General features: G+C 34.0%; 1 protein-coding gene across 1 annotated transcript; it reads left to right on the plus strand.

The window, feature by feature from the left end:
• The first annotated feature begins 595 nt into the window (after positions 1 to 595).
• On the plus strand, positions 596 to 6,128 carry LOC143625221 (uncharacterized). The gene is made up of 10 exons (XM_077095636.1): positions 596 to 701; positions 789 to 901; positions 2,095 to 2,142; positions 2,242 to 2,301; positions 2,403 to 2,486; positions 3,469 to 3,573; positions 3,667 to 3,780; positions 3,898 to 3,998; positions 5,627 to 5,738; positions 5,849 to 6,128. Exons 1-10 carry the CDS (start codon positions 596 to 598, stop codon positions 5,975 to 5,977), a joined length of 972 nt encoding a protein of 323 aa, XP_076951751.1. The 3' UTR covers positions 5,978 to 6,128.
• The last annotated feature ends 5,383 nt before the right edge of the window (positions 6,129 to 11,511 follow it).

Genomic DNA, 11,511 nt, shown 5'->3' on the forward strand with positions numbered 1-11,511 from the left:
GTTGATTTAAGCTATCAAGGTAATTTAATATAAAATGATATGATCTTCCATTAATCTATCATTGCCAATAATTTATTTGACTTCAACAATTAGGTTTTAATAAAATATATAACGGATATTCATGTTGTAATCTAAATCCACTTGTTTTTTATTTAACAACATTTAGAAGTACCCAAGTATCTGAGTGAGTGTTTCTGAAACGGGATGTCAATCATCCATACTGATTTTGACGCTCCAGGCCTGACTCACCCAGAAAGCAAACTCGTGTTTATACAAGGACGGACTGATACTATAAACTAGTCTTTGTACAAGGACCACCTATTGAATATAGGATCTCAACAAATGCAATTCATGTAAAAGTGTCATTCTGTTACTAGTGATTGAAGGAAGGCCTAATTCATTCCGGGCAAACACATTACATTAAGAAACGTATGTGTATGTATGTATGAATGGACTCACTCTAACTCGAACCCTGGTCAACTCGCTCGAGTCGCACCTCTTCAATCACAACAAACTCTCACCGGCCGTCCGCTTATCGTACCGGAAAATATCCGCCGGAGCTCCGGTACAAATCCGCCACCGTAATTCGACGGCGATGGATTCCGATTCTGTTCTAGCAACCGATGACGATCGGAGCGTTGTTGTTGATGAAGCCAGTCGCGATTTGAATGAGAATGAAGTTGGAGGTTCGAATTCGTGCTGTATAGAATTAGGTTATTTTTATACGGATAATTGCGATTATTATAACTGATGAGAAATTGATTGATGTGAAAATGAAAATGATGAAGGTGAGCTAAGGACTGAGGAGCTGTTACGGAGTGTGGTGAAGCTGTCGTGTGAGTCCTCTGTTGAAGGAGGAAACTGCGATGTGTATCTCGTTGGAACCGCACATGTTTCTATGGTATACAATTCAATTCAGTTGATGTGAATTTGCTCAATAGTAATGTTATCTGATATCTAGTTGTTTAGGTTACATAGTTTTTCCTTACCTGACAAGGAAAGTATCAAAATGTGAATCATGTTGCAACACCTCCTGATGTTTAAAACCTAACTTGTAGGAAACTGTGATATGTTGATGATTGAATCGGGATAAAAGTTCTGTTAGTGTCTCAGGAAAAACACCTACATTTTGTACTGCATTAGCTTACCTTTCAGAAACTGATTCCTGTCTGTCTCGTATAGTTTCTGTTTCATTTCTAAGTTATTAAATTTGGTGAATTTCATTGAAGTTGAAAGTTTGTTGAACGTGTGTTTAGTCAATTGATATCTTGCCTCAACGAAAATAAGTACATTTTTATGTACGGAATACACAAATATGGGTAAGTCTGTGTATCTATATGGATGTAGTAGAGTCAAAACACATTGAAATGATCAGCCAATGAGGTAGGCAGGGGCAGGTTAAATAGTTGATAGTTGAACTATATATACATTATACCTTGTAGGTAAAGTTAAAGGCGGTGGTATAGCAATGAAACATGCTATTACCACTCCAATTCATAAATCTCTTCGACTTACAGTTTTAAGTTGTGATGCTAGTATTGTTTTAAGTTTATATTAAATATCTTTGGAGCCATTTTGATATTATTATTTCTTTAGTAGATTACATGCTCTATAACTACTTGTTGTTTCCCTGGTTGTTTTCATCTACATTTTCCCTGGAGTTCCAGTTTGATTTGTTCTTTTTCCTTTCTCAGTAACGAAAAATGGAGCTGAAAAATATATATTTTTGGAACCACAATAGCTTATCTGTTTTTAAATCGTAACTTTATAATTAACTTAATTAAGTAGATGTCATTAGTTTGTTCTTAATTTTGTGTTTTCTTACAGTTAAGCATACACCACACATTTTTATAATGAAAGCTAATTTGTAGGTCACTGCCTAGTCCTGTTATGAAGATCTGTATTATGTTTTTACTTTGAAATTTCAATTATCTCCTGTTTTGTAGCTCTGATATTGGCGTTTAAAGATTGACTTACGTTTTATTTATTTATTGAATCATAAATGCACATAAATGTTTATTTGAATAATGAATGTGTCTTAACATCCAGAAATTACGTGTGGAATTTTCATTAATTGTCATTTTTTTTTGGTAGGAGTCCTGCCAAGAAGTTGAAGCCGTGATCAGTTTTTTGAAACCAGAGGTAATTCTCTCTATAACTTATTACATTTGATTGATGGATGAACCTTTTGGCAGTTTAACGGCTGTAGTTATGATTTTTTGCTATTTTTTATGAACACAGGTTGTCTTTCTGGAGTTATGCTCAAATCGTGTGGCTGTACTCACTCCTCAGAATTTAAAGGTATTCGGGTTTATTAATTGTTTATTATTTTGGGGACACAAATATCACACATAGGAATATAGATTCTAGTTTGCAACTGTACTGATTTTTAAGTTGGATAGATACCTACAATGGGAGAAATGGTGGACTTGTGGAAGAAGAATCACAACACATTTGGAATACTTTACAGTTGGTTTCTTGCTAAGGTATGATATTATTGTTCATACTTGCATATTGTAATAAAATAATTAAATTATTGAATGACTGATCTTATATGCATAATATGTGTGCTAAACATATTCTATCTCTTAGTTTTTTAAGTAGTTATAAATAATTAAATTGGTTATAAGCTAACGATTAGTATACCATCAAATCATTATATTTAAAACTTTGTAAAAATACGGGTACAAATTTCTTTTAGTGCAGATAATTTTGATTTTGACATCTCATACTTAATAACGACTCATGTAACTGTCCTCGTCTAATGATAATGTTTTAATATGTATGCATGTGTTCATTTATATTATAGAAAAATGTGTGGTATGTTTAAAAATCAACTTAAAAATATAATTTGAGACATGCAAACTACATAAAGGGAAAAATGAGGTCATATAAAATGTATAAAAGGGTGTTTGTAAACTGCCCAAATCGAAGGAAGTCAGCTCATTTGAGATCAATATTGTTTGTTTCAAGGTTAGGTTCCAGTGTGGCGGTTTAATGATGCGGTTTGGAACTTGGAACCGACCATATGAACCAAACCTTCCATTGATCTTTTTTTATTTCCTTTTTAGGGATAAGTGTCATATTCATGATTCATATTTTATCGCCTTAAATTTTCTTGTACAAACTAACGAATTTGGACATAGAAAAATTGGTTCATACTTTCAGTTTGTTTTTCCTTAAACCATAGTTTGCTATTTTGTTCATAATATTTGTTAGTGAACATCCGTACCAAGTAATATCTCAGTTCTTAAATGAATCAAGCTTATAATTAGGTTGTTTATTCAGTCTAGGCATATATAAAACCACTCTGCTGTATGATGTATCGTTATGCTTTCTTATTCTATTTTGTTTTTATGCTCGTCAAATTAAAGAACTAATTATGGTTATTCTATTTAAACAAGGTTATTACATGTGATATTTTTATGAGAAGTGTATTTAAGGTGTGTCAATCTTATGTCCTTTCAGGTTGCTAGTAGGCTTGAGGTCTTCCCTGGTAGTGAGTTTCGTGTTGGATATGAAGAGGCCATGAAGTATGGCGGAAAGGTGGTTCTTGGTGACCGTCCAGTAAACGTAAGATCATGATATTATATATCTTCCTTAAATCTATATTTTATAATATTAACAGATAACACGCCGTTTTTTGCTCATGCGATTATTCAACAGATAACATTACGCAGAACGTGGTCAAAAATGCCACTGTGGCATAAAACAAAGCTGGTATATACCTTGATGTTCCAATCAATATTCTTACCAAGCCCTGCACGCTTAAATGAAATGGTACTTGTCTCATTAACATATCAATGCTGTTGTTTTCCATGTAATTTTATATAAAAAGGTGGTGATTATATTTGCATTTATGCTTTTTGTGAATAATGCATTTATTATTGGTAACAGTTGAAGGAATTGGATGATGTGGACATGCTTACACTTGTAATTCAAGAGATGAGCAAGGAGTTCCCTACTCTAATGGAAACCCTTGTGCATGAAAGAGACAAGTTAGTATCTTCTTTGATGCATGTATCATCTTTAATAGCTTTACACACACATATGTGTACACACGTACATGTACATTAATATAGCTTTACGTACATACATACATGTATGTAAAGGTGCATTTATTACACAATCAATTATAAGTAGAGGCCTGCAATAAACACTTGTTCTCGTGCTCATCAGATGTAGTGGGCGGTTCGGCGGTTACATAATCACCTTATCACATTTAAAGCAAAGTACAAGTGTTTATACAGTTCTCAAAATGGTTCTGTAATGAATGTCCTCCTATATATGTGTACTTGCATATATATATGTATGTATGTATGTATGTGTGTATGTGTGTATGTGTGTATGTGTGTATGTGTGTGTATGCACATCACATATTTATCATTTGCTTCTGCTGAGTAGGATATTGTTATATTTAGAGGTGGAAGTTTTTGCCAGTTTACTTTTATATGGATTACATTTTTGTCTTAGTGGTAAAGTAACTTAAGCTATAATATTTAATAAGAAAAGAAAGGCTCAAACGGGTGGGGTAGGAGGCCATCTGAAGCATATTCAAATGCATAAAACCTAAAAAAATTGTTTTATATCTAATAATATTAAAATACAACATCAGATTTAAGCATAGAACTTCAATAAGCATTTTATATGTAGTATTAATCATAGGTAGTGGAAGAGAGATTGACATGCAATTATTTGTTGCGTTGACGCCTTATATGTTACATTTAGTCATTCAAAGCAACAAATATTAGTGTTTATGCAGTTCTTGTAGTTGTGTTGTCTACTTATAGTTAGTTATGTACTGAATGTCCTTCTAGTTATCTATATAAATTAGGAATGGATCTGTGTGCCTAACCTGCCTCCCCGTCCATTTGACAACCTATGAAAACTAAAGGTCTAATCAACTCAAAATAACGATAGTCGGTAATTTAACGATATAAACCAGTTAGTTTATATAGTAGTGAGTATATATATAGAGACTATAGACAAGACGTGTTTCATTAACATGAATGATAATTTTAATTTATGGATCTTTTCTATAACTTTATGTATACCACAAGGCTGATTGTTGTAATTTATTCTATAATTTAATCAAGGTTGACCACATGGACTGCGAGAAGATGATATTTAAGACCAATTTCTTCTAAAACGATTTAGTTTCAGTTGTTTTATGTTGTATTATATGCTTCACTTATCTTTTCTTTTCCTTAAGAAAATAACAACTAAACATGAATCACAAGAAAATAAGTAGAAAAAATCGCATATTTTCACATCAAGATTCTAATAAGATCATACTTTTGCTATCTAGCCCTTCTGAAAATACTTCATGATATTGTAAATCATTTTCCTATACCTATTTTTTAAGGGTTTTTTTTACTGTACATGTAGCTTGATTCATTGTATCTTTAGCTTGTTTGGTTGTACATAAATAAAGATTTTCATAAGATGCTTTAAATATCATTAAGTTACGTGTAATTCTTTTTATTATCATATTTATTGGGATTCAAGGACTAGTAGCGTATTGCATTTTACCTAGAATTAGTTTACAAATGTTATATAATAGCTTACGTTTGGGACCTAAACTCCTTGAACTTAAAGTGCCTTTTGTAACATGGTTTGTGTGTAGGTACATGTCTTCGAGCTTGCTGAGAGTAGCACGCGAACATGGTTCTGTGGTTGCAGTTGTGGGCAAAGGGCACCTTCAGGGGATACAAAAGTATTGGAAGCAGCCTGTTGAGGTCAGTGATTCTTTCCCATGAAATAATTGGATAAATTTATGGTTACAATAATAAACTGGTTTAATGAATGATTTTTAATATATACTGCTTTGTGCCTTGGGCCGATGCAGATGAAGGAGCTTATGGAGTTGCCTTCAGCAAAAGCATCAATTTCGGTATCAAAAGTTTTGTCAATGGTTGGAGTGGCGGTTGCAGGGGTGGCCATAATTTCCGGGATCTATCTTTCTAGCCGGAAATGATTCCAATAATACCCTTTGGTTTTACAGATAACCTGGATTTCTTGGCTTTTTTTTTGTTTTTGTTTTTCATCTTGTAACTTAAAACTCTTGGTGTTTTATGCAACAAGAGAGGAGGTAGATAAACACATTAGCGGATACAGCCCAAACATGTGTTCCCCTTACTTTACCTTTTTTATGTTTTTACCTCAGCTAGTCTTCTTGATTGGGATTTTTTTTAGTTGTTTTTACTTTTTAAGTTGAGTTCATGTATGTATGTGTGTTTGTTGGTGGCCAACCATTTTCAAGGCTTAAAACCAACTTTTTCAAAACAAAATAGGATTCAGTTTTTCCTAATGAATTATCCCATGTTGGTGAACTAGATAAAAGAATTGTAAATTTTAAAAAGGATTAATTTGACATTTATATCATTGAGAAAAACAAGTGGCTGTAAAAGAAAATGTCGATGCCGATGCGGTTGTAGGAGAGGTGGTAATGGTAATGGCAAGTAGGTGATAGGTGAGGGGTGCCTGCTAGTGTGACGATCATGTTAAGTTATCAAGTTGTATAATGTTTGTATTGATTTTTTAGACTTGGATGAAGTCGTAAATTCTAATTCTTTTTCTTTTTCTTAGATCAACTCTTTTCAGTTGTACAGAAAACCGATGGTTCTAATCAAGAACAACCGATTGATACACATAAACCATTAACCTTACCAATCTATTTATGGCTCAGACTATATTTAAACCTAAATGAACTATGGCTCAGACTGATAAACTTATCCTAACAAAAGATAAACAAAACACAATGACTTTAAAGTACAACTCGATGAACTTGAATAACTGACTGAAATAGTTGGTCAGGTTATAAACTAAACAAAAAATTATGGTAATAACATAAAGATCAAGAAATACAAATGGTAATCACAAATGTTATGCTAAAAGGAATGTTTTCATAGTCGGCCGGCCGTCCAGACAAGTGCCGAAAGCCAGAGCATGTCAAATGATTTAATAACAAAGTATGTGACTTTGAACTCTCAATGTTTAAATATAAAATGTGAAGCTTTAAAATAACAAAAACGGAGCTGAAGTAGTAACCAGTAAATGATGATTTGAGAAAACATATAATTTCATATATTAATATCATTAGAGAGCTTTGAGCGTTCCAAGTGAAGTAAAGATATAACATTGTATACTAATATCATACATTATGGGCAGGCGTGACAACAACCAAAACTGCATCCTAATCCGGTGAATACTACATCCGTAAAACTAGTTTTGAGTTATAACAACTCGCACCCTCGTCTTCTAATGTGTATAATATTCATGAGCGATATACCTGAAACAAACACAGAAGTGAATTTATCAGAAATTAAAGTTTGACTTTCTGAAGTCAAACTAGCACTTTCCAAATTCGAAATTGATGATAATAATCGCCAATATCTTTTGGCTTGCAAACCTTTGCTACATAACTTAATGTATCAGTTGATTGTTTTCCCAGAACAAAAAACGACCAACAACAATCTCAATACCAGAAAGTGACAGAGTTTGACTTTTGAAAGTCAAACTGTAACTATGTTTTAAAAATGGAGTATCATTAACAAAAAAGAAGACATGTTGGGGAAACTTATCATCTACTTGAATTACCTCAGTGCTCTGATAGGGATTGAGAGCCTGCCACGCCATCAAGTACCCATACATCAAAGAATCCTATGGGTCCATAGCAATCAATTCATCTGTTTCACAACGCCTCAAAGCAATAACCATCGTTTCATTGTACGGCTGTAAGATTTCACAGCAGTGAACCCATCTGCACAAAATACAAAAGCAAATCCCCACAATTTTCATAGGGTCAAAACCGTATACATACCTGTCGCGTATAAGCATCAAGCTTTTGTGAGACAACTTTAATATTACTCTAATCCCGTATGGCGTTAATACGGAGTAATTTGTTGTTAAGGGTTGGTGAGAGAGGAGGTAGAAGTCTGGATATTATTATTAAGCATATGTCCTTGATCTTTGACGGTACGCTTCGGAAGATTGGTGGTGGAATAGTTTTATTACAATACTAAACCCGTGTACAATATAGAAATCATTTAATAAATACATATAATTTTAAACAACAATATTGAACTTTTCTAAAAGATAAATAAAGTCTATAAAATCAAATATTAAATATAATGAAATGTTAATTAGAAGATCATCGGGACGTACATTCATCCGTCGTCATTTTTAACCCCCCCCCCCTCTCTTAAACATTCCCTTCACCTATATCCAATAGTCAATTTGCCATGTAAGGAAACATCCAACTGTGAGCCTCGTGTTTTTTTGTTAATTTAAGTCAATGTTTTAAAAACCGGTACGTACCGGTCGGTTGAACCGGTTATACCGGATTTTGGTAAGGCACCCGGTATTTAGAGCCCGGTATTTTTAGGCGGTTTGCTAAAACGTCTTACCGCCGGTTTTTTCGAAAATACCGGTTTAAACCGGCAAACCAGTTTTAAAACCAAGAGATTTTTTATATTTTTAGCGACCCATATTTTTTAAACACAACTTTTAACCTAGTTGATAAAATTAAAATGAGCAAACACACTAAACAACGACTCGTTAATAAACTAATATTGAATCTTGCAAATCCAAGGTTGGTTCTCTACAACTTTTATAAATAATTAATTTCATACATAAAATAAAATTTCATATTTGACTCGATCACTATTTATATGTATTGTTTATCAATGTACTTTAGGATTATTTTTTGAGTTGGGGTTGTATTTATATGAAATGCAATGTTTATTATTTTTTGGAAGATAAACTATTCAACCCGGTTGAACCTTCCGGTACATCCCGGTTCAACCAGTTGTACCATTTTTAAACCAAATCCAGTACGAGTAAAATACCATTTTTTAAAACATTGGTTTAAGTACCTTGCACTTTGACAAGATGTAGGAAGAACTAATTGAAGTGTAATTTAATATAAACACGAACAAAAGTCTATACAATTTAACTATTTATTTTACAAAAGTATCATAAATTTAGTATTTACAACTCCCTAAATACTTCCTTGTATACACGGTTTATACTTTAATTTAATATTTCATTGTTGTCAAAGATTAATATAAAAAGAAACAAATTTTTTTTTAATAGCTAATAACTAAACACTTACGAACACCAATTGGCTTATATAACTTGTTAAACGATTCATAGAACCATAACTTGTGTACACTCTCGTATTGACTTGAACATGTTATGAATTGAACTCAAGTTGCTAATAACCCATATTAGCTCAAACATGTTCTAACTCATGACATGAACCTGCACAACTTGCACAATTTGGCATGCCTAACTACATATCCATATGGTTGCTAAATCAGTTCGGATGTGGCAACCATTCGATATAGTGACGTATTTATTTTTCCATTAGTAAGATACTAATAATGTATTCATTTTTAATACATATAAAAGGTGAATAAAATAATTTTTAATGGTTTTTTAAATATTTAATAGTTCTCATCTGAGCCCAGCAGTATGTGTCAGGTCCCCTTATATGGTCGATTCAGCTCGGATCTTAATCAATCATGTCATAACTCATACAAAATTAATCGTGTTGACAAGAGAGTTAATGACGGGTTGCTATATTTAGAAAGATGACCGTTTGTTAAAGGCGGAATCAATAACAAACATACGGTATATTCAAAGATAGAAGGCACACACAGGATTCACTCAAAAGATTTCCATTTATATAATGTTCATCATACAAACGGGGTAATCGATTTAGGGTTTATAAGGAATCCTAGGACAGCCGTCACACAAAATACTCTCAATTAATGTGTCGTGTGTAGTGTGTGTGTGTCTGTCTGCTGCCTGCGCCCCATGGCGGCGTGCCCTAAATATTCTATTTATAGGCCTGCCAACCTAGGACAGCTGTCATTCCTTCTAGAAACCCTATCCGATAATACATATTCAGATTACATATTCAAAAATAAAACTAAGTGTAAAACAAGTCTTCCGGGTAGGCTTTTCATTAATCTTCAGTCTCCGAGTACGCAGTGTACTCGGCCTTCCTTCAGACTTGGTAAACATAGAAGTGTACTCGGGATCAGTTTCCGGGTAGACTTTACTTAAAGAATATTTTACCAAGTAAAATATTCACCGAGTAGACTTCAATCTTCTTGAACTTATCAAACTTTGCCCGACAAATCCTTACGAGCAACCTTGTTCTTCTATGGTCCTGTTCGGCTCATTGTCATTGACTAACTTGTTGATAAGGCGTACTCGGGAGTACATACCTTACTTGAGCAGAACCTTACTCGATATAACTTAGAGATATTCCATTAACTCATTAAGAATAGTCGGACCATAATTATTAAAGAATACCTTGCCCGGTCTTCCAATTACTTGGCTTCTTGGACTTGGTTAACCAGACCTTACTCGGATGAGTAAAATACTTGGTCTTGAAGAACAACCCTGCTTGACAAAGTGAACCTTGCTCGGAGATGCCAAATCAGTGATCCTTACTCGGGAAATCACTAAAAAGCATACCTTGCTCGGATATCCACTTAAGAAGACTATTTGAAGTAAACCTTGCTCGGAAGGAAAAATCTCGTACTCGGCTAAGTAAAAGCTTGCTCGGAGTTCCAAGGTGTGCTCTGATTCAATACTTAGCAGTTTCTGAGGAGGTTGAGAAGATTCCAATATTCCATATCCTTCATTTAGGTCAAATCTCCTCATTTGGGTCAAACTCTTGACCCAACAATCTCCCCCTAGATTGGAACACCTCAGCTAACCCAAAACACTCTATGGTTACTTACACTTAGCAAAAATACACATCAAATTAAAAGTCAAATTTCATAATCAAATTACATAAACAAAATTACATAATCAAAAGTTGTCCGAAGACACTTCAAAGCAAAGCCTATTCTATCTGTTTTGTCTTTTCCTTTCATTGTAGGCTGTTTGTCTTCTCAGCTGGATTACAGATGCAGCTCTTTCTCTGAAGATATTGAGCACTTGGTAGTGAGTGTGTCCTTCTGGTATCACCAAGTCTCTTATATCTATAAGATCATCATTGTGTAAGCATGTCAGATCTGCATCCTTCTTGATTGTCTCCAAAGCCTTTCCATCAGAGTTCCTCAGCACATAGTAACCAGTGTCTTCTTTGTATTCCACTTCAGCAATGACACCGTTCTTCTGCACTGTATAGTTTGGCCTTCTCATTCTTCTTCCCAAGCTTATACACGTATCCATGTTGGACAGTGGATTCTGATCTCGGACACTTATTTGGTAGTTCAGTTCAGCCCTGTCCATTCTCTTCAGCTTCTCTGACCTTTTTGATCTGTGAAGTTGAATCATTCTCCAACTTCTCTTTTCCTTTAAAAACTTGAATCCCTTATCAGCTTCTTCATGCAGGTACTTTGATAAATCATTCATCTGTCTTCCTGCTGATCTGTCCCTGTTTCTGTAGTCATACAAGTGAAGTGTGGCCATTCTTCTTAATTGATCTTCATTATACTCACGGAAGTCACTTCTGACCACAATCTCCCTTAGCAGTCTGCTCTCCAT

The sequence above is a fragment of the Bidens hawaiensis genome, unplaced genomic scaffold (genome assembly GCF_021521415.1).
Source record: "Bidens hawaiensis isolate Kalapana, Puna unplaced genomic scaffold, B.hawaiensis_p1.1 tig00004021_1, whole genome shotgun sequence".
Classification (NCBI taxonomy): domain Eukaryota; kingdom Viridiplantae; phylum Streptophyta; class Magnoliopsida; order Asterales; family Asteraceae; genus Bidens; species Bidens hawaiensis.

Bases quoted from the DNA above. Each gene is read 5' to 3' on its own strand.
- LOC143625221 (XM_077095636.1), top strand. From the start codon at position 596: ATGGATTCCGATTCTGTTCTAGCAACCGATGACGATCGGAGCGTTGTT. The intron at 2,302-2,402 runs GTATTCGGGTTT...TAAGTTGGATAG, and splicing joins TCACTCCTCAGAATTTAAAG to ATACCTACAATGGGAGAAAT. The intron at 5,739-5,848 runs GTCAGTGATTCT...GGGCCGATGCAG, and splicing joins ATTGGAAGCAGCCTGTTGAG to ATGAAGGAGCTTATGGAGTT.